General features: G+C 41.1%; 1 protein-coding gene across 1 annotated transcript in view; it reads left to right on the plus strand.

The window, feature by feature from the left end:
* PCLO (piccolo presynaptic cytomatrix protein) overlaps positions 1-24,584 on the plus strand; it is a 552,248-nt gene that overhangs the window by 331,671 nt on the left and 195,993 nt on the right. Inside the window, exons 8-9 of the mRNA XM_059725816.1 lie at positions 5,412-5,548; positions 20,208-20,289. Of these exons, the coding sequence (XP_059581799.1) occupies positions 5,412-5,548; positions 20,208-20,289 (219 nt within the window). The remainder of the gene's footprint in view (positions 1-5,411; positions 5,549-20,207; positions 20,290-24,584) is intronic.

Here is a 24,584-nt window from a genome sequence, read left to right on the forward strand (position 1 = left end):
TTTTTCTCTTACAGATTTTTAAATGTGACTGACATATTTTGAACCCTGGTCTTAATGTAGACCAGGGTTCAAAATTAAATTAGGCGATTGTGGCGTTGATGCCTACATAGTCAGATGGGTCGAAAATTGGCCGGAGGGCCGCACCCAGAGAGTGGTGGTGGATGGGTCTTTTTCGACCTGGAGGGATGTGGACAGTGGAGTCCCCCAGGGCTTGGTCCTCGGGCCCACACTGTTCAACATCTTCATCAGCGACTTGGACAACGGGGTGAAAAGCACCTTGTTCAAATTTGTGGATGACACTAAGATGTGAGGAGAAGTGGGCATGCTGGAGAAGAGGGACAGGCTACAACTAGATCTGGACAGGTTACAGGGGTGAGCCAATGAGAACAGAATGGGTTTCAATATGGACAAGTGCAAGGTGCTGCACCTGGGGAGGAAGAAGTAGCAGCATACCTACAGGCTCGGGAACTCCCTTCTTGTCAGCACAGAGGCAGAAAAGGATCTTGGAGTCATTATTGATTCCAAAATTAACATGGGCCACCAATGGGGGGACGCGGTCAGGAAGGCTAACCGCACCTTGTCATGCATCCACAGATGCATCATGAGCAGGTCCAAGGAGGTGATCCTCCCCCTCTATACAGTACTGGTCAGGCCACAGTTGGAGTACTGCATCCAGTTCTGGGTGCTGCACTTCAGGAGGGATGTGGCCAGCATCGAGAGGGTCCAGAGGAGGCCACTTGCATGATCAAGGGGCAGCAAGGCAGGCCCTGCGAGCGGAGGCTATGGGACCTGAACCTGTTCAGCTTCCACAAGAGAAGGCTGAGGGGGGATCTGGTGGCCACCTACAAACTGGCCAAGGGGGACCAGCAGGCTATGGGAGAGTCCCTGTTCCCCCGAGCACTACCGGGGGTAACAAGGAAGAACGGCCGTAAATTGACTGAGAGTAGATTCAGGTTAGATATCAGGAGGCGCTACTTCACAGTCAAGGCGACTAGGAACTAGAACCAACTTCCAAAAGAAGTGGTGCTTGCTTCTACCCTGGGGGTCTTCAAAAGGAGGCTAGATAATCACCTATCCAGGGCTGTTTGACCCAGCATTCTTTTCTGCCCATGGCAGGGGTTGGACTTGATGATCTACTTAGGTCCCTTCTGACCCTACCTACTGTGAAACTATGAGACACTATCAGGATGCTAATCCTGCAGATAGATTTTTTATTTTAAGAATGTCAGTCTCTCATAGTCACTGTAGAAAATACATCTCCTAACCCTTCCCTTCTCAATTTTGTTTCCTTTTTATATGGGATGTCATTAGTATTAATCCAGCAATAGAGGTGAAAAATCTGACATGATGATAGAGAAATATAAAAAGTTTAAGTTGAATGCTGCACACCTGTTTAGTGTATGTGATCTTGCCTCCCTCTACTAATTCTCTCTCTTGGGGATGAGAAACACTTTGTGGTTCTGCAGGTTGTGGTTCATTTCATTCTGTTTGCATGTTGACATGAGTTCTTATATGTAGGCCTTAAATCATGGTGTCTCTGTAGATTGTTATACTTCAGCTGATTTTTTTTTTAAGCCAATCATACCTCATCAATTTTTAAGCCACTATATATATATATATATTGATTCTCAGTCTCCAAGTTTATATATTTATAAACTTCATGACACCTGAAGGAATTAAAGCAGTCACTGACAGTTTTCAGTTCTCACGATCACATTGATTTTGCTGAGCATATCTGCACCTTTTAAAAGCATAGTTTTGCAATGAACTGTGCAAGGAGGACTGCTTTACCAGCATGGCACCTTACTGAGTTCAGTGAAACTCTAAGCAGTTGGTAGACTATCAGGGACAGGGTTATAGCGATGGTATGATAGAGCCTCTTAGCCAGCCAGTGGTTTAATTTAGCTCTTCTCAGCATCCCAAGTAAAACAAGTCATAGTTAATCAATCAAAACAAAACCAGGGAGATACATATATATATATATATATATATATATATATATATATATATATATATATTGTTTTAACAGTATATTAGCTTTTAGAAAAACACAGCCTGATTTATAAGCTTTCTCACAGGATTCTATATACACTGTAGCTTTCTAAATGGAGAAGGCCAGCAAAAAATTATTTGAACTGAGAAGGAAGCCCCACTTTAGGGTTTCCATGATCGTGGCACAAATTATAGTATTCAGCACTAGTATCTGGGACCAAAATATGCCGAAAGTTTTTTAGCAGAAGATTTGATCAAGGGTTTTGACGTGAAATGAGTTATAATGATGCTTGATAAATGTAACAATTCAGTCAACTGACACAAATCTGTAAACAATGGAGGATTTACATAATCATAATGACTTATTAGGATCAGTTAATTATTATCTGGACAAACATCAACATTTAATAGTGTTTCATTTTACTTTATCCATGCTGTTCTACTAGGTAAATAATGTTCTCAAACAGTTTAACACTAGGGATTTGTGTACGTGCATTAGCTAGATCTCTTAATATCTGAGCTCAAACACAGATAGATCCCAAAGGCCTTGATGACAGCACTACTTCAAAATAGGGTGGTGTTTTATCTCATATACAGTGTGCTTTTAAAAACTGACTAATATATAACTAGCGATCCCCTTTCTAGATTAAGCTAAATAGGTTTGGAAATAAATAGCTAAAATACCATATTTACCTGAATTCAAGATGACTTCTCATTTAAGATACCCTCCCCCCCAATAATTAGATTCTATATAAGGAATATATATAAATTTGTTATAGTTTTCCAGTATAAAATCTCATTTTCCAGAGGTTGCCTTAAATGTATAACCCTCTACCTCACTGCTAGAGTGGGAAAAGGAGTGGCAGGGAGACGAGCAGCTGAGGGGAACAAATTTAAGACATATTGACCTCTGCCCTCCCTAACCACTATTTCCCCCTGCAGCCTGCCTCACCCCCATGGTGCTTTCATCCCCTGCCACCTGACTCCCCACCCCGGGTCTGCTCCCTTGCCACCTGCACCCCGCACAATCTCTGCTCCCGCTTGCTTCCAACACCCTCTGTTCCCTTTCCGCCTTCCCTTCCCACAGCCTCTGCCCCCTTTCTCCCCATCTTCCCCTTACCCCTCTGCTTATTGTCAGGCACAGATGTAGCTCCATGCCCTCCTGGGCACAGAGAACATAGAAGTGCAACCCCTGCCCAGCCACGCAGCAGCATCTGGGGCCAGAGCTGTGCTGCCAATGCCTGGCTGGGCAGTGGATGGAGTTTCCACGTGACCCACTCCCCATAGCGGGAATGGAGCCAGAGCTGGAGAATGGCTGGCAATAAGGGGAGGAGGGGGCAGAGGCTGCATGGGCATATAATTAGGGGGGCAGAGGATGCAGAAGGCAGGCAGCTACCGTGACCTGCGGTAAGGCTGGAGTCAGAGTTGCAGCAGCTGCCTGCTCCTACCCTTCCACTTTCTAATCAAGATGCGGGGCCTTCTTCCCATGCTTAATGGGGAAAAAAAACTCATCTTGAATTCAAGTGTTACAGTATACAGTATTATTATTTTTCAAACATCTATTTAACCGTCATATCACAAAAAAGAAACAAAAACCATCATGCTTTTGCATTTTTTTTTTTTAATCTACGGTCATATCGTTGAACTGCATTGAGTTTTGTTACTCTAGCAAAAACAGACTTTGTTTAAACTTTTTAATTTCTTAGTTATTTTGCTAAGTCAATAATGTCTTTTTCCTGTGCTCAATTTATAATGATTTTCACAACACGAAATTCAAATTGTCAATGATTTCCTAATTACCTCCAGCTTATTTTGCTGTACATTGACAAGCATCTACACAGTAGAAAATTTGTTTGGCATATTATGTCAATATTATTTTACCCACGGGATCTGATTCAAATTTCTCAAAGGTGTAAATCAGAGAAGAGCTAGCCAAATGCTCTTTGGCCTGGTAATCAGGAGATATAAAACAGCTTAGATCGACTAAGTTCAGTGAAACATTGCTGTTTTAAACCAACAGACAATCGGGCCTCATAGACTGCATCCAGATGAGCGTGAATGCATGGTATGCAGTACCGCAGACACGTCTGTGACACCATGCGCCACACATGCTGGCATTCCCTGTGCTGCTACCTTGGAGCGGGGGGTGGGGGTTTGACCCTGGGAGATCCCAGGGTCAAAAATCCCACACTAAATAAAAGCAGGGCAATGCACATGGTGGCAATGCATGCTGCCCAAAACTGGAGCCTGGCTGGTTGGTGCCACACTCTGGCAGCCAGCCAGGCTTCCTGCCATAGCTGCAGCCTCAGGAAGCTCCCAGGACCCCAGGCAAGGCTGCTGAGGCTAGTACAGTTGCTGGCCCCAGCCTTCCCTACCCCACCTGGGGTCATCTGCCATGTGCCAGAGCAGGTGTGGCACAGACATTCCCCGGGGACAAAGAGCAGTGGCACAAAGTGTGCCACTACTACTTGTCCCTGGGGAAACAAACCTCTGCACTTGTCTGGACGAACCCAAAGATGCTATACTTGTCTACACTTATCTAAGTGGAAAAAGAATCAGGTATGCAGAAGATTAATGTCCAGGTCTGTTGTCTGTCCCAAGCCTAAACATTTCCTTGGGCTATTATGTTTAAGGCACAGTAGTGACTGCCAACAGCACCCAAAGGAATAATGCGGCTTCCTATGGTTTCCCATTAGGACAAACATACCTGTTCACAGCTAGAAGTGCCTTCCACACAAGTTCACAGCAAGGCTGGGGCTCACATCTTTAGAGGTCTGAGACCATCCTTTCTGTACATAGAAGACTGCTTCCTGGCTTTTTTATTTGCTGAAAATGAACAGATCCACATCAGTCATTCCAGTGGAATGGAAAATGAGAGAGCCTACTTCATTTCTCCTCCAAATGTTAAAAAGTTAGCTTCCTCTTTCCTCATCTTTTCTCCCTTCCTCTGTTTTATGATGAACAGTAATTTAATCAAGAGAAGCAGTTTGTCAAGCCCCTAAAAATACTCTCAAAAACATTTTTGACTATGCAGGCTTCCTTTGATACATTTTTTTTAATGAGTCAGCTTGTAACTGTGTAGAACTTCCAAGAAACCTTTAAAAAATGTGAAATCTGCAGTGTATTTCTAAGCACTGGTAAGGGGAAAGGGTTATAGCTTTCAATACTTGTGGGGTTTTTAATTTTTATTTTCTTTTAATTAAATATCCATATCAGTTATGACACAAATATGATCTTACCATTTTCATCTGCTTTGTCAGTTTTTATGCTTGAATATGTTTGTCTCCAGTCTTGTCTGTAAGTCTGCTTGAACTGCATGGCCAAATAATAACCTGTATGCATGTTTGCTGTGTGCTCTACAATGTTTCCCTTCTATCTGCTATGGATCAGAACATTTGACATGTCCTTGGTTTTCAAAGCCTATCATCTCCGTCGTGAAGAAACAGATTGGTTTGACAAGCCCAGGGAGTCTCGTTTGGAGAATGGACATGGCCTTGAAAGAAAACTGCCTGAGAAATTATCCCATTCAAGACCACCAAGTCAACATCAAGACCAAGTAAGATATGTATATGGCCTTTTGAGTTTTCAGTAGATAGCCTGTTAATCCTGTTAAAATGTGTGAGCTGATAGGTTTATCAGGATCCAGCTACATTTTTAACTGTTCTTTGGGTTCAGAACCAGCCATCATCAGTAGTTCATGGTGGCATCAAAACCATATTATTTATATGTCCTACTTTTTGGAATTAACTATCCAGGTTTCCTATTAGGCTTTAAATATATTTGAAAGGAATTACCCAGGTGATATGGGTACTGGATATACTTATGCAACATGACTCAGCCTAGTGCAATTTAACTTAGCTGTATACCAAATCTAGTTAACACTCTCCTCTTTAGTACTCTTGATCTTACATTATTGGGGCTGGGTATAGTTCACAGTTGTCTATATGTAAAAACACTGAATCACTGAACAAAACAAAGGAATTGTACCATTCTGATAAGCAAAAATATATTCCAATCATTATACTGTGATAGAAGAAAACCATGCTATTCTGTATTTAATACTTGAATGTTTTGCTATCTAATTCCCCTTTTATATACAAAACATATTCCATTAATACAGCTGAGATTTATACGTAGCATCAATGGATGCTTCACTAGTTAATTTGGCTGTCACACTGATTGATCCAGATTTTGTCTTAGACTCAGTGGAGTGCATTGGGTGCAGGTGAAGGCAGAATTTGGCCCACTATATCTAAGGTGTACCAGATTAGTCAATATGATGTTTTTAATTCCCTAGCTATAAAGAGCCATAAGCTGCTATCATGATGCCTTGAGAATTTAGAGTTTTCAATGTAGTTTGACCTCAGCATATGGTCTCTGTGACCAAAGTCCTATAGCTGTTCAAGGACCTTAGAAAAATAAAGGCATATATGTATGTTTCTCTTTCTTACTTATACTGAGAGAGTATCCACCTGATTCTGTGCTGCTAGAGCCTTTTTTGTTTGAAAAGAGGGTATTTTTTACGAGATATCAACATCACTTGATGGAATTAATCCTGCTGGTCAGGTGTTCTGTAGGATAATTATTTTTAAAGGTTCCAGTTGTATTAATAGTGTGGACCAATATGTAGACATTCCCCTGCTCATCTGATTTTTTTAATCTGTTACATAATTGTATCCAGCCACTGACACTTCTAGACACTTGAGTTTCTGCCCACTTGTGGAATCACATCTGTGCAGAATACAACATAATATTATATTGGATTCTCCTGCCTAGGTATGGTCTGGAAAATGTGGTCAAATGTTTACACTTCTGTAGCTTTTACTTTTGTGACTAGTCCCATGGGATAGTAATGGGCATGGCCACATCTTTGGTTTTTCATCTTAGTTGAAACAGATAGCACTAGTTCTGCTTAACAGTTCCCTGTCAACATTTTTTGGAGGGTTTTTTTTTTTTTTTTTTTCTGCAAAGCTCCCACTTTCCCTTATCATAGGATCATTTGGTTGGAAGAGACCTCAAGGGACCTCTGGTCCAACCTACTGAACATATGCAGAAATGCTACTCCTAAATCATCCTTGGACCAATGCTTAGCCAATCTCTTCTTGAAAACCAGCAGTAAAGGAAATTTTACAACACCCCATGCAGTCTATTCTAGTGCCTCACTATTATAGCAGTAAGGACATTTTTCCTGGTGTTAAATTTAAATCTACTTTTCTGAAATTTGAAGTTATTGCTTTGCATCCTACAGCAGGAGATACAAGTTGTTCTCCCTCTTTTTTATGGGATTATAGTGGGTATCCCTGATTCCCACTGGAAAGCTGATTTCTGGCCAAAAATCCATTTTCATATGTTCATTTTTTTTTTAAAAGAAGTTAATGTTTGTACCCATAAATTATATTACTTTTTATTTTTATCAATTTTCTAGGGAAAATAGTCAAGACAAACATTTTTCCCTCGCTTTGGCTAGGGGCAGAAATTACACATAAACTGGTATGTGTTTGGAAACTGGTTTAAATCTGTGATGCAACAGAAGGTCAGTGCACATAAACTGCTTTCAAAATGGCCTAAACCAAATTAAGATAAACCTGGATGGATGTAGTATCAGACTTCACTGATGTAGGTTAAATCAGTTTATTGAACTTCTGTCCCAGATCCTCTCCAGATTCAAGTTAACTCACAGTCTACTAGCATCCCAAACTGCATTGCACCTTCCCTACAAACCCCCTCTCCCCCCAGTGTGGGCAGGCTAACCTTGCTCAAACTGTCTGCTCCAGTCGAGCAGGGAGGCATGCTCTTGCACCCCCCACCTTCTGACCTGGGCCACTGCAGGCATGTGGCTGCATTTCTGGAATCAAAGTGGACTGTCTGTTCACTTTCTTATCAGTTCAATCTACACAGCTTATTTTAACTTGTGAATATTGGATCGATTCATCCTTAGACTTTTTGACTGTCTGTACTTAGCCTTAAGTCTCGATGATTTTTATCTGTACCTTCAAATAAATTAAATTCAGGCCATGATTTTCTAATAGAGCTAGTGATTTCAGGTGCCTGGAATTTGAGGAGTCTAATATAAGACACTTTAGGAATGTAATATTCAGAAAGGAAACCTCAGAAAATCAGTCATCTTTAAGAGGCAGAGAAGGCTAAAGTAATTTATTACTTTTTTTATCTTCAGTTTTCACAAATTAGGTCAGCTGGCTGTTTGCAGCAAGGATAGGGAAAGAGAAAATAGCCTGGGGTAATGGTTGAACAAATCAGAAATTACTTAGAGAACCTATATGTTTTCATGTCAGCAGGGCTAGATGGGATGCACCCTAAAGGTACTGAAGAAAGTAGAAGACATAATTTCAGAGCCCTTGGCTTTTTAAGGAATCATGGAGGATATGTGAGGACCTAGATGATTAGAAAAGGGCCCACCTTTAAGAAAGAGGAACGGCTGACAGCTATGGGACTGTTTAGCCCAGAAAAGAGAAGACTTCAGGGGGATTTGGTGGCAGCTTATAAATATATCAGGGGAGAGCATCAGGGGCTAGGTGAACAACTATTCAGCAAAGTGCCCCAGGGGAAAACCAGGAGCAACCATCATAAACTCCTAGAAGAAGGTTTCAGACTAGATATAAGGAACTTCTTCATGGTTCGTGTGACCAGACTCTGGAATAGACTCCCAGTGAGGGTGGTGCAGACACCTACCCTGGAGCTCTTCAAATGAAGACTGGACGCGCAACTTGCTGCAGTTATTTGACCCCAGCGGTCTTTCCCACCCAGAGCAGGGGGCTGGACTTGATGATCTCACGAGGTCCCCTCCAGCCCTAAACTTCTGTGAAAGGGAAGGAAGACATTCTGGAAAATTACAAAGCAGTCAGCCTGACCTTGATTCCTGGAAAGATCATGGAGCAGGGATTCATGAAATCTATTGTGAACAAAGAAGAACAAAGTTATCAGGAACAGCCAGCATGGATTCAACAAGATCAAGTCATGCCTGACCAACCTGATTTCTTTTTATGATAAGGTGATAGGCACTGTGGATGGAGAGAGAGCAGTGGATGTGATATACCTCGACTAGCAAGGCTTTTGGCATTGTCTTCCATGATATTCTCATTAATAAGCTCAAGTACCTTAAGGTAGATAACTGGTTTGATCAGCTTGCTCAGTGAGTAATTATCAATTGCTCATTGTCTAATTGGGAGGAGGTATCCAGTATTATTTAACATCTTCATTAATGAATTGAACATTGGAATTTTGTGCACACTTAACAAATTTGCAAGTGACCCTAAGCTGGGTAGATGTGGATAAAAATGGAGAAATGGTCTGTAATCAATCAGAAGAAATTCAGTAAGGCAATGTGCAAATTCCTGCACTTGGGATGGATTAACTGCATGCATAAATACAGACTTGGGAATGATTGGCTAGGCTTCTGCACTGCAGATAAGGGCCTGGGGGTTACAGTAGGCCATAAGATGAATATGAGTAAACAGCATACTCTTGTTATGGGGCAAAAAAAAAAAGCCAATAGCATACTGGTTTGTATCAACAGGAGTATCTCTCACACATCAAGGCATGTGATTCTTTCATTCAGTTTGGTATTGGTGAGGCCTCACCTCAAGTACTGTGTCCAGTTTGGGGCCCCACACTTCAATAAAGAAGTGGACAGATTGGAGAGTGACAAAGAAGTCCAGTAAAAAAAAAACACCAAAAATGATTAGAGGAACTGGTAAACATGACTTATGAGGAAAAACTGAAGTGGGTTTATTTAGTCTGGAGAACAATGGTGGGGGATTTGGTAAGAATGCGCAAATACCTGAAGAGTGATTATAAAGAAGATGGAGATAGCCACACATATTCTGTGACTGTAAGGGAGTAAAGACTAGGAGCAATGGCCTCAACCTGCAGCAAAGAAATTTTAGGCTGGATATTAGCAAGAACTTTCTTATTACAAGGTGATTAAGTATTGGAATTGACTTCCTAGAGAAGTTGTGGATTCTCCAGCCATGGAAATATTCAAGAGAAGACTAGATAGACACTTGGTTGGGATGGTTTAGTCAGGGATGATACTACTTTGAGAAGGGTGCTGGACTAAATGAACTCATGAGGTCCCTTCCAGCCCTACTTCCCTGTGTCCATGTCAGGCACCTAGAAAGGGTGGTGTTTAAATTTTCAAGTTACTTTCAGAAATCTCAACCTTCAGTTTCGCATTTAATGCCCAAACTACTACATTGAACAATAGAAGGAAATAAATTAATAGTGACCACTTCTGCCTCTTGCTGGGGAGAAAAAAGAAGTGAATTACATTATTTTATTCAGTCTGACTACCTTATCGACAAGCCCAGATCTGCCCAGAAGGCATAAAAACATTGCAGCTCTCCTGCGTGTCATTCTTCATCCTGATCATCAGATGAGGATTATCACCTGTGACTTTTTGTCTCCAGCTCCTTCCTGTGATTCCTCAGCAGGACAGTTTTCCAGTTAAAATGCAACCCAGATTAAATCCAACAGGGAATCCTGATTCCTCCCAGTGATCTCAAACAAGCTGTAGAGATGCTTTTAGCTGCAGTGGTAGTCTGCTTACATCAGTGAGTTTAGAAACTTCTTGCATTATTCTTCCAGTAAAAATTCTCGTTCCCTTTTTTTCTGCATTGAAAATGCCAGTATTTTCCAGTCCCACCAGCTACACTGAAATACCACAGCATTCAATTTAGCATGTATGAATGACCTCTGCTGCATGGAATTAGAATTGCTTGGCTGTGCATTACAGGCCCCATACAATGAAGCTAACATATATTATTCCTTTCTAGCGTGCGTGACATGGCCAGTGCTTTTAGACCAGTTTTGTGAAGCAGCGCTAAATGTCTAGGTTGCCATGGACTTATTACAACATAGCATAATAGATTAAATATAAAATGATTAAATACATTAGTTTCCATAGCAACACTTCTGGTGTTACTTAACATTCTTAAATCTAATCAAATTGCAGTTTAGTTCCAGATCATAACAGCTACTGTCTCCCAATAGAACAAATCTAAACTGCTTTCCTGAAAAGATAAAATGTACAGTTTGAATCCACTCAATATTTAATCTGTTTCAGCCCCATTGACCCCCACTCATCCCACTTTTCACAGCAGCATACAGAGGCATGACAGATGGACTGGATACTTCAGCCAGTGTCCAGGCTTAAAATCTCTATTTGCTCTTGTCTTTATGCATTATTTATTTGGCTCTAAGAAGTATGCTAGGTAATTTAAGGCATGGAAGAAGACAGGCTTCCTGGGCTAGGTTCAGACTGGAGACCTGTACAGACTTTTACCAGTATAGGTGAACAGAAGTTCAGCACACATAGACAGGATTAAAAATGGTGGAACCTGGCATACGATTTGCCCCTCCCTCTCCCCAAAGTGTGAATGTGCCTTCTGTTCACTACCGATCTGAACTATGCCACTTACAAAAAAATGCATAACTTAGATCAGTTCCACCTCAGGCTTTTTGAATGTCTGTAGCTAGCCCAGGAGGCAACTTATTTGACAGTAATAATGGCAGTTCAAGCCTGATCCTAAGCCTGTTAGTCAAAGGAAGGACGACCATGGACTTGAAGCTCTTTGGATACAAAGCCTTTACTACATAGATCAGGTGTGTCAAAGATACCTGCCAACTGGCCCTCAGCTGCCCCTGGGCCTTAGTTGACACAGATGCCACATGCAGCACACACTGGACCGGCCCCATAGGCAGGGCCTGGGATGCGTCCCACATGTGGTAGGTCTGGGATCTATGCTACAGGTGGTACCCATCCCTGCCAGACTGTGTCAGACATGTCATCTGTTCCAGGCACTCTGGATTCATGCTGAGCAGGTGCTACATACAGTACAGGTCCTGAAGCATGCTGCACATGAGATGCAGTCCTGGAGCAGGCACCACATGCACTGGATCTGGCCTGGAAAGGGCAGGCCAGGGGAGTCTGTGGGCCTGATCTGGCCTCTGGACAGGTCTTTGCCACTCATCTGGCCTGTGGGAAGTTTGACACTCCTGAGACAGATAATATAAGAAATATACAAAAAATGTAGGAAGGAGTGTGGACACTGCAAGGCACAAGAATGAAAAACAAAAGGCTTAGAAAAACAGGAAAGCCTGAGAAGGGAATGTAAGTACAGTACTTGAGAGGAATGTTGTCCTGGAAGAAAGCAAAAAACCCGAATTTTTTCCTGTATTTCCTGTTAGTTTTCCAGGCAGTAGTTATGAGTGCAAAGTGAACCAAAGGAAATGGATTTTGAGGAAGGATTCAAAAAGGAAATTACTTTCTGCCCTGGCATAGGGTAGTGGGGTGATCATGTCTGGAAATCAAGAAGTAGGCAGTTTGCAAAAACCTGCTCATAGGCTTCATTTTCTAGCAGTCTTTCTCACACATGTGAACACACATTTATACACATGGATTCATCCATTGCTCTATATGTTAATGGGGCCAGTTTTCCATTGTAGCACACAAGTCACATTTCCAAAATTGACCTCCTATTGCTCATTGAATACCAAGGCTTCAAGGGCCATTAATTCAGCCCCTTGGGGAATGCCTGCTCCATTTTGCTTCCTAGAGCTAAACCAACTCCTTTGGAATGATTTCTGAATCAAGCCGTTTTGGGGCAGCATTTCTAGGATGAAAATGGTGCTGAATGACACAAGGGTCAAAGGAAAGGGGATAGAACTGGGGGGGGGGGGGGGGTGTTCGTTTTTGGGATGAAGATACAAGAGGCACCACATGACATGCAAGGTATGAAATGATTGTTCCATAGCTATAGCCATTGTTTAACTTCTAATTTTCAGACTCTGAACAAGATTACTCTAAAATTGAAAAGACTTTTCTTTTGAGTGATCCCTTGAATCTCCTTTATCTTTATAAATTCTCTAAAAATCTGATGACAAATTTTTTATTTCTATTTTTAGATTAATTGAAAATCTTATCATCTATCCCACTATGAGATGAATCATCAGCAACCACTTCACTATAGGTCAAGAGATTTTTCTTTATGCAATTTAGCAAACAATTAGTCATCCTTTCAGTCACTGAGCAGTATGGTATGTGCTAAATGACAGAGAATGACTAGTATGCAATGTGATGCCACATTAAATGTGGACTATTAAATGTGAATAATTTAGGTAAGTTTTGGCTCCCTATCTGGACTGCTTTCTTGAACTGGAGTGGAGACCTTGTGAGCTTGTGTTCTTGGAGTTTCTCTCAAATTCTTCCCTTTCAGACTTGCAAATTGTCAGGGGTCTTCAAATGCACAAGACTGCCTTCATGGAAAATATGGCTCTCATCTTTTGAGATCCCTTAATATTACTAATTTTGCCATGTACAGTCTCCAAATCTTTGCTTAGAGTTCCCATGTAACAGAGAGTGAGAGAAAGAAAGACAACAACTTAATATGGATAGGGGCAAAATTAGCTTATCTATGAAAGTCCAAATTGGTTACTTCTGCAGTGTTAGCTTAAGGACACACAGGGTGCATCTACACATGCACTTTACTGTAGAGTTGACTAATTAGCTCTGTAGTAAATTAACTCTGCCATTAGATAGTACTGTCGGTGATAGTGCTATCTTATGGCAGAGTACTTAACTCTTCTGAAACCCACATGTAGATGGTGACAGGGGCTGGCTAGGACACAAGGGTGCTAAAGTACAGGGGGCTGCCTGCTGCCTAGGCCCACATTTTAGCACTCTCATTCCCCAGCCAGCCCCTCTGCTGCCTGATACTGCCACCCAGAGCCCAAGGCTGACCCCCCTGGGTTCTCTGCCAGCCTGGGGCTGTTCTCTCCTGGCTCAAAGTACTGCTGTTCTGGGCACACGTGTAGACGCTGTATCTGGGTGCAGCTGACTGGCACGAACTGCATTGGAATGTATCATGTCATCTTAATGGCACATGTAGATGTACCCACAATGTAAGAAATAGCCTTCTGCCTTTGCTTCCGTTGCCTGATTCCTGTGTCTGACCCGATAAAACTAGTGATGAAGTCAATGGTTCTTAATGAATCGGAGAACTCAGGGACAAATGGTCATAGCGTCAGTCCTTATTCATAGTGAGCACTGAGAACAGAATTTCATTTCCCTGTGTATACTGCTATACAAGGCTCAGCTTGTGTCCAACCCTGAGTTACTGAATTGAAGTGTAAGGGTGATTCTATTATCCGCTTTGAGCACAAGTGCTCCCAATATAGCAATAGAACAACATCTGCACATCTCCGGAGGGCAGATAACTCAATAGTTGATTACAAGCTGTATTTAGGTTGTCCCCTAAGTGAAAAAAAATTCCACCCCTGTGTATGCAAATCTAGAGACATTACACTCCCCAGTAGATGGGGCAAAACATCCCATGGCCCTCGTCATCCATTGTCTACACAGGGGAGCACGAAGGCAAATGTCTTTGCCAAGATTGTAAGGGCAGGCCTCCAGCTGCAAACTCCATCTTTGCACATTTAACTATTAGCTTATGCAACTGTCAGGCTGCAAAGGTCAAGGCTGCAGCATCTGGCTCAATTATTGGTGGGGAAGAGGTGTGAAATCATTAAAAACAGAGCTCAGTCAGGCTTCATGGAACTGGTCACAGCCTTCTGAATTTGTCGGAAAGAATGTTTTTGGCTTCCAAAGGTGGAAGGTGCAACTATTGAGGGAAGAATTTCTGTATATGCATTTTCCATCCATTTACTTAATAAAGCCCTGAGGAGCTTTACTGCCCTGTCCTGTTTATGCTATAGGAATCTGTCTGGCTCCCTCTCGATCCTAGATGCATTGAGAAAAGTGCCTGGGTGCCAGATAACACCGGGGGGAAAGGATGTTCCCATTAAACAGTTCATGTTTTACAGTTCCAGAAGGCTTCAGCAAGTTTACCTGTGTTCCCAGCTATTTAATAACACTGAGTTAATTCAGCTTTTCAGAGCAGCATTTGTTGACGACAAACTTGTAACATGTAACCAGAGCCAAAGTTTCTGGAACACTTCCGTCTTCATTTTCCCTGTTACTCACTGGGATGCAGTCCTCTAGGACTTGCAAAGTACTATGCTGAAAATGTGATCTGAAGTCAAAATCAGCTGGAAATGTAATACAAGGAAGGACTGGAGAGCACTGGTAAAGGTAGAAATTATCCCACCCTTACTGGACAATTATGAGCAGAGCAGAGGGAATGCCTGTTCCCTGAACTCTCTGAACACTGATCTCAGGTCAGAGATGGCTGAGAAATTCCTTGTTTATCCAGCGGAGCCAATATCCCATCTGACTGGTGCAGCACGGTTGCAGCTGCAGTCCTGTGACCTGGATTTAGGTTTGGGAAATGCAAATTTCCTCTACACCTGCTTCTCCTCTCACAGAGGTCAGATTTACACTGACAGGATTTCATTGCCTCCAATGAGTAATTCATTTACTGTGGAGGACTCAAGGGACCATCAGATTTGAAGCCTACTTATTCAGTTCTGATGCAAGTGAATGGAGTTTGCCTACAGAAATGGCCAGAGGCAGAACAGGTGAACAAGTTAAATTCTTAAAGTCTTTGTCTTAAATCCATTTAGATACTTTACTTATATGCACAAGGTGAAGTGGAAACACCTCTGCTAATCAGATCTGACACAACCAATCTCACTTGTAGCATCTGCTTATAGCAACATTTATTTTTTCCGTTTATTTTTCTGCCACTTTCCTCTCAGACTTTATTCGATAAGCAACAAAATAATGTCGTCTTCAATTTAAGTATCGGTTCCCTTCAACAGTAACAGGAATATAGAGTTCCTGCTGAAAATAAACCTTAATACTTTCATTCATAAGCTTACAAATCACTAAGATTTATAATGATCATAAAATTGTGGAAGTGGAGCTCTTGGAAACTAACAGATAAATGCAAGCTCCCGTCTATTTCCTCTGATTGACTTGTCAGTGAGTAAATATAGAATATGGTGGTGTGGATTCCTGGAATATTATCTGTTTAAAAAGCATGGATCTTCTGAATAAGTGTAAAACAAACTATATTATAAAGTGCTGCCTATGAAGTAATTTGATGTTACCCTGATTTAGGGCAACTTGATGTCACTTTAGATAAATGGATTGAGTTATATCACTTTATTATAGTGAAGGATCTACCCCTATCTGTTTATAGCACTGCTTCATATATTGTTACATTATATATTAAAAAAAAAATAAATCCAGTAGATTTTTTAAAAGATTTTATATTTTTTTAAAAATCCAGTAGAATAAGCATACATTTATAGTGCAAGTTTCAGACAGCATTAATTAACTAACTTCTTTTTCAAACATGATTCTTTAATCATGTTTTATGTGCTATATTTTGCTAGTAATAATTAAAACAAAAGTTCTGGCTGCTTGTGGTCTTTAAATAGCCTTGTTACTTTACACAAAAGTTCTGGCTGCAAAGTACGATGCTGAAACCCAATGTCTTGACACATTTATATTATAAATCCACAGATTCTGTCCATAATACTTACAGTTGTCTCTGAATTGTTCTGTAGTGCTTGTATCCTGTTAAAGCTGTGATCCAACCCATATCTAATCTGCACTTTGTTTGAATCTGGTCATTTAGCTAATTTCACAAAGCAAAACAGGATAACATATCTTGTCCAGAACTGCATAGGACCTAATAATGCTCCCATCAAAATCAATGGAACTTAAATGGGAGCAGAAATACATTTCTGTGAAAGCAGCTTCGTTCAGTGCATAAGGCACTGGACTGAGACACAGGAGATGTGGGTTCAAATTACAGCTGGTCCATTGAACTTCTGAGTGACCTTGACTATATCACTTGACCTTTCTTTCATTCTTAGTCCTTGTACTCTATTTAGATGTTAAGATCTGGGACTGAGCATACAGCAAAGTGTTCAAGAATCTCTGATATATGTTGGAACCTCAAATTCCACTACTAATAATAGTTCAGAGTTGACAAAAGTTAGGGTGCTCTTACAGGTCACCTTTAAAACATTTTTTTTAAAACTGGAATGTTATGCCGTCATCAAGTTAGAACAGTTTTAGAGCAATCACAAGTGAAAGCTGAATGCCATCTCTGACCTGCACCAGTATGACCTGCCACTAGATGGACTGGTGAGCAGGGCATGGACAGGAGCCAGGATCCCATCCCACATTGGGGTGGAAGAGGAGGAGGAAGGTGGCATGTGACTCAGAGGCAGCGAAGCTACCATGTGGCTTCCCTCACTCTGCAGTCAGCAAGAGCCAGCTGGAGCCATGGGCAGGAGGGCAAAAGTCTTGATAAAAAAACCTGTATGAAGTGAATGATCAGGATGAAGAAATAAAGAGAAAGGAGTGAAAATAATAGCAACAATAAAAAAGGACCAAAATCATGCATGTTTCACTTAATTGAGACTGGGTTGGGGGCAGTTGGATTAGCACTCAACACAAGGGCAGTGCTGAGGCCCAGCATGCTTGCTTTATGCCACACTGGGCCAGGAGTTGGGTTAACACTCACATCTAGGCACACCTGAGATCCAGCAGGCTTGCTGCAGGCATACCACACCGAGGCAGAGCTGAGACCCAGCTCCATGCTACACTGGGACGGAGCTGAGGCCCAGTGGGCTCGCTGCATAGGCTGGTTAACAGGGAAAGGGTGGGGGCACTGACAGAGCCATTTCAAGTGAATAGTGGTTCAGTTTAAGTGAATATCTGGGGGGGAGGGGAAACTGAGCCATGATGCAGTGCAGGGTGGTTGTGGAGTCCAGCACTGAAAGCAAATTGCCTGTGCTCATTAGCAGCTAATTGGAGTTTTTTTTAATCACTGCCCTTGCACCAATGGCCAGCCAGCCCAGTGCACAGAGGTGCTAGAGTGAGCAGCAAACTGGTGAGCTGCACTTGGGTGCTCAGAGTGGGCTGGGTCACACGCCCTGAAGGGTGGGAGAGAGTGTTGGCTTGGGAATAAGACCACCCCCTGGGCAGTAGAGTTGAATAGGGTTGAAAGTTTGCCCATGAAGGGCTGGGAATGACGTATCCCAGGGTGCTGAAGTAATGAGAGCAGAGTGTTTTCTCTCCCTGGAACAGACTAATAATACTCTGGAACAACCTGGGTAAAATGGATAAAAGACAACCGTTGCTTGAAGTGGCATAACTTTAAAATGTTTTGAGGGTATTCAGCATGGCTTAACTCCCTTTTAACAGAAGAATGCTCCCATTTTAAGTGCCTTTATGATGGTTTAAAGATAACCTGTAACACCATCCTTAGGCTGTTGATGCACTAAGACCACAAGCTATTATGCCGACCAGTTTTATCTCATTTTTTCCTTCTACTCCCCTGTCTGTCTGTATCCATCTGTTTTCTCTTGTCCTATATTTAGGGACCTTTTGTTTGTGTTTACACCACACCAGATCCAGTGGACTCCCGTTTGCAGCAAGGCCTTGAGAGCCTTTCTGTTTTGAATGTAGAGCATATAAAAAGTTTCACTGCAGTTGGAACTTAAATTGTAACACTTAAATTCTTTTTTCAATTTCCAATGATGCTACCAAGTTGAGATTATTTACACCTAAAATGGGAAAATGCCAGTGAAACGTATAATATTCCACAGACAAATAGATGCTTCCCTCTGCAAATGACACTAATAAATGGTTCAGTTTAAAACTAAAATTGTCATTTATCATCTCAAAAGTCTAAAAAGGAATCAAGATGAAATGCCATCACATGCATTATAATTGACTTGTTATCTAGAAATACAAGATGTAAGAGGAACGGTATTAATGTATCAGACCCAGTGTAGTCCAGTAGAGAAAACACCAACTAGCTCTACTGTAGGTGCTTCATAATACTCATCCTTCTCTGTGTTAAGTCCTTTGTGATCTATGGATCAAAAACAACATTCAAGTGCTAAATACTTCATTAATAGTAAATAAATTACAGAAACTGCTTACTGCTCAGATGCTAACCTTTTGTGGCATATCATCTGTTTTTTATAATGCTGACCCAGGAGTATATGAGTCTGACTGGAATGCTCTTGCAAGCTGATCAGCATTTTAAGATACAGCAGCAAAATTTAGCCATAACTTTATCTTTAAAATGTTGCTTAAACTATATCTGTACAGTCTCACAAGCCATGTTGGACATGGACTGGGAGCTGTTCTCCCTCTGGAAGATAAATTTGGGGAATGACTGGAATAAGAGTGTATCTGAGGTCTAGCACCACAGTAATCTTTCCCCTTAGACACTGCAATGGAGATAGATGGAGAGTATCTATAGCTCACTGGTTAGTGTACATTATGCATCCAGTACTCACAGATGATATGGATCTGTTAAAACTGGTAGTTTGAGGACATCACTCCATAGTGCAAACTTTACAGACTCATAATGGAGATCCCTTGTGTCAGCCAAAATAGTGGCTGCCACAAGACTTAATATAAACTATCACTAACAGGTAAAGATTGTCAGTCCTGATTGTCTTTGGGAGTTGGGCATTTTCTATGAAAATTCTGGCCTTAAAGAATTAACTAATCTAATTAAAGGAGCATGAGGTTTATGCAAGAGAGAAACTGGATTGTAGATGGAGAGAGAGAGTCCTGATCCCTGATCTGCCTACATAACGAGTAACTTGTACTTAGATGCATTATTATGGTAAAGGATGTATTAAAATAATCTGAGATGTTGAACTGACTCAACATGTTTGTGTTCGCTGAGACCAAAACAATGCTTTGTGAACATTTATACATCCAACTAAAACTTTCACAGGTGATTGTTTATTTTAGTTTGCTGTCTCCTTGTGCATCACAAATCTCATGGTTAAACACCATTAGAAAATGCTATAGAATTTTTATTTGTGCTAAATACCCAATTCCAAGTATGAGAACTAAAGCCATTTTCAATATGATGTAGTAATATAGAAACAATAACCAGAACTTCACTTACCTGCCTACTTCAGATACCCCAATTTTAACAAGCATGGTTTAAATCCTAGAGAGCTTTTAAATCACAAAGAAAAAAAAATACTTTTGCCTAATCCGCCCAAATCAAATATTTTTAATAGAAGTTTACTTTCTCTCTTTTCTTTTAGTGGGCTGTTGGTTGTAGCCATGTTGGTCTAAGAACATAGGCAGACAAGGTTCTTTAAGTAGATGTGATATCTTTTATTAGACCAACTAAATAATTGGAAAAATTGTGCTTTGCAAGCTTTCAGGCACCAACACCCTTCTTCAGGCATAGGGAGATGCTCCTTAACTTTTAATGACATGTATATTATATTTTCCTCAGATAAATGGGAAGCCTCTTCAGTACATTTTCCCTCATGCAAGACTCAAGATACTGAGAGACCCAAAGGATCACACCGTTTCAGGTAAAAAAGAAAGAAAGGAAAAAGGGGGAAAAATTGACACCTGGTTGTATTAGCATGTTTGCTATGTAGCATGCTAATGGTAGTGCTAATGGCAATTTCCCCGTCAATGGGTGGAAATGAATTCAGTGTTCCTCTGAAATATTGTTAATGATAACAGGAAACACTGATGTATGAAAAGGGCCACAGCAATTTATTTTTTTTAAAAGGTGGAGGAGGGGGACATTGTAAGCAGTTGTGATTAATATAACGGGAGGATGTATGTCTGTCTCTTTCTTTGTATATCTATCCTCTTCATATGGAAATTGTCTATGGAACTTAATAGGGATGAAACAAATAGGGTCCTATGGATAAGGTGTATAGTAACTAAAAATTTACAGAATGTAATAGGGCTTTCTGTCCTTTCTATAAAGGTTTGTCCTCCAACTCACCTTTAGAATTCTGTAAAAGTAATTTCTACTCTATATAGATTGTTAAAAAACAAGCAAACATAATAAAATCATAGTTTTCCATTCTGTTCTCTCTATATAGCTGTTTTTTAAGACTTTAGATTTGTTCCCTTTATCTCCATGCTTACATGTGTGCATACATGCTTATATTTATTAGAGTGAAAGAAACCAAGTGAGAGAAGTTATGCTATTTTGTAGTGTAGCGTTATGTGTTGTACTATGGGTGATTCAGGCAATTCTTATGTATGCTGGATTTCCAGATTGAATATGCACTAGGTTTGTTTGTATTTTTGCAATTGTACTCTCTCAGTCTCTTTATTTTTATAAGAGAAGGTATTGATTTGGCACTGCATGTTTTTCTTTGGAGATATATGCTGTTTGTCTTCTGCCAGAGGCATATAATTCAAGCTTTCATGGTTTTGTTGCAGAACAATCAGTTTCTTTTAACTAGTATAAAAATTCTAACAGTGTATGTCAAAATCCACTTCTGTGTAGAAGTAATTATTTATTTCCAACTACTAGTTTCCCTCCAGCTTTAAATAATAAGTGGCATCGTGTTTCCTTGCATCACTACATATTGTTTTCCTAGTACTTCTGGCAGAAAAATCGTATGCATTTCCACCCCTATCCTCCACCCTGTCCTTAGGATATTACATCAATTCTCTCTCTATAGTTTAGACCTTTCTCTTGGCTTTAATTTCTACAAAATAGTTGTAACACCCATCAATGAACTTCAGCTATGTAGATGCATCTTAACCTACAAAACAGAGCTTAAAAGAAATGGTTCAACCTTTGTACTGCCCTGGGCCAGTAAAGTCAATAGGAGTTATTTGAAATTCTACTTAGGATTTCTTGCCTTGTGGGGAGGATGAATAACACTTTGATCTGAGCTGCTCTCTTCCCACAGAATAGAAGGAATTATAATAACAGGGAACTAGAAATAAGTACGTCATGATTTTCTTTTGCAGAGGGCGTGATTCTCCCCTGCCTGATGTAGGTACTTGTGTACAGCAAGTATAAAATGCCTATTCTCACTGTTCCACTTGTTCACCTGAAATAGCAGCATTTCACACGTACTGTGCATAGGTGTAAATCACCATGGAGGATGTGAGGCAGTAGCAGAGCAACCTGTCTACATTTAATTCCCTTTTACTAACCCCTTCTGATCCTGTCTCTGGTCCCCCAGCTACTGTGATAACCCAGTAAATGGCAGGATGCTTGACATGCACAAAAACAATTGAAAGAACAGTGTAGTATGCCTGGCTTATGAGAATCAGTATTTTTTTTTTTTAAATATCACTGTGTATTGTTATGTGTCCCTCACAGCCTCTTTAAGGGCTGCTTTGCACAAAGAGGCCACGAAATGGTGATATAGGCACAGACTTGGTAAACAGCAAAGCAAGTAGCATTTATTCCCAGAAGAGAGTAGAGGCTCTTCCCTCTATTGCAGGTGCAAAACATTTTCATTTTCTCCCCCAGCAGGAAAAGCCTGCATACCCAAGACTCCCTGCCGACTTCCTTCCTGATATAGAGCCCTTCATTCTGGGAAAACGTGTAGCCTTCCAGGGCTCTCTGGATGCATCTACACATATCACTATGGTGACTTTGTTACTGCACCATGATTTAGTACTTTCAAGACTACTAGTAGTTGACGTAGTAATTTTGGAAGAACTAAATAACAGAGCAATATCAGCCTATACTGCGCCATGTGTGCAACACACAGTTATTTTTAGCAGCTACTTTTCCAAATTGCTGTTGTTCACATATAGATGCCCACAGACACTATATTACCATAGTGCATTGCTATGGTGCCATAGTGTCACATGTAGATGCACCCTCTGTAGAGCGTATACAGAGGATATGGACAGACATTCATTTTTCAGAAATCTGCAGCAGTAGAAATCTTCCTGAGAGAAGGAGCGTACAGGTGTTCCAGCCTGTAGCCACCTCCTTTCCCCTGTTCCCCACATTGAAACGAGGAAGATCTTTCTCCCAGAATCAACATAGGTCCTGCAGAAGAAACTGCAGTAATGCCTTTACACTCCCAGTTTCTAGTGGGTGACTGGCATTTCTCCCATTAGAACTATAACACCTATCCAGACACAGAGACCCATCCAGTGCAATAGCCATGTAACTTGGTTATCTCGTGCAATCCGTTGTGTGATTGGACTCCTCAGAAGGGTTAAGCACCCATAACTGGGGCCAGGTTTAAAAACAAAAGCCACAACTCTAGAATCTGGGCAAACACTTGGCACCCTTTTGGAAATCCACCACAGGTTTTGCCAAGGAAGCTATGGGCTAGTGAGGTCTTCTAAAAGTTTGGTCCCATGTAGAATCATTCCTTTCCCTGAGTTATACGTGCTGATAAAAAGCAGCAGTGTGTAATAGAAAGGCCTTTCTTCCAAACCAAGGAAGGGTGAAAGCATCAGCTCTGCTGTTTATTTTCATGAGCTCCACCCTCATCCACTGGGACATCTGCATCTCCACAGTGTTGGGTCTCTATGGCTTAGGCTTTATCTACAAACCCTCACCCAACATTGTGATTCCAGCTCTTGGAGACATGCCTTTAAAGTAACGAGCTCAAGTACTGGTAAGAGCATAATGTCATCAGTACAGAACTCAGCATGGACTAGCCACCTGAATATTTACCCTGCTTGAGTTTTGCAGCCTGGACTGCAAAGCCTCCTTAGGCAGTTGGAGTTGGGCAGGAAAGAAGAAGAGGGCTGGTATTTGGATTTTGCATAAATCTCTTAGGTACATGCAGTTGTAGGTCATACTTTCTGGAGTACATCTGCATGCCACCCATCTCACCCTTCTGAGGAGAAAACTTAATAGGAAAACCCGCAAGATTTTAATGTATACTGTTGTGCTCCAGTATTGCTTTTCCAGGAGCTATACTCCCCACTTTAGATCTGAAATGATAAAAGTGACATTTTGATGAAACAGTATCAACAAATTGAAAGTGATCAGTTCTGCTTATCATCTAGGCAGTAAATTAAGTTGTTTCATAATACTAGAGGCAGAGGAGATAGGACACTGACCCACTTAATATTTCTACAGGTATAGAGAATTGCAGTTTGAAAGAGAATTTAATAATCACATGACTCCAGGAACTGGAATCCTCTCTCATGTTGGTTGCTTAATCTGGCTTTGTGAAAAGCCAAGAAATCACAAGAAATTTCAAGAGATTTACCATGCAATTATGCTGGGTTGCCCCCCTCCCCTCCTTCCCACCCGCACAAATGGTTGCACTTTCTCTTCTATGAGAAGCTACTAAGATAAAAGTGACTCTGCCAAATGGAAAATGGATATTTCATAACTATTTCCACCTCCCACTTCCTCCTGGCCCTCCTGTCTTTTTCTTTTCCATTTTACATGCCATCCCTTAGAAAACTCAGATCCATTCTCCATGTTTGGAAGATCTGTGGTTCAAAGTGTCCCCAATCCTTTCACCGCTATGTATATACTTGTCTTTTACTGCTACACTTGCAGTTTTTTCTGCTAATTTTTTTTTATTATTTGCAGTGAATTTTAAAGGAATTTGCATCATTGTACAGCTCAAATGCCAAAACAATGATGGCAGTGATCGGCAAATGACAAAACAGCAATACTTAGTGCATCAGAAGCTTCCTGTTTCTTTTCACCCAGGCCAGAGACAGACATTCAAAACACCTGAATTGATTCACTCTTTGCAGGTTAGTCTAACCTGGCTAGGCTGAACCAATTTGGAACCGTACAAACATTGCCTCTGGACTGAGAAAATGCAGGCACATGCCTGCAGTGGCTCAGGCTAGAAGCTGGGGGCTGCTAAAGCAGCCCTCCCTTTCCTTCCACAGTGTTGAGCTGAGT

Source organism: Alligator mississippiensis, chromosome 4 (assembly GCF_030867095.1).
Source record: "Alligator mississippiensis isolate rAllMis1 chromosome 4, rAllMis1, whole genome shotgun sequence".
Taxonomy (NCBI): Eukaryota; Metazoa; Chordata; order Crocodylia; family Alligatoridae; genus Alligator; species Alligator mississippiensis.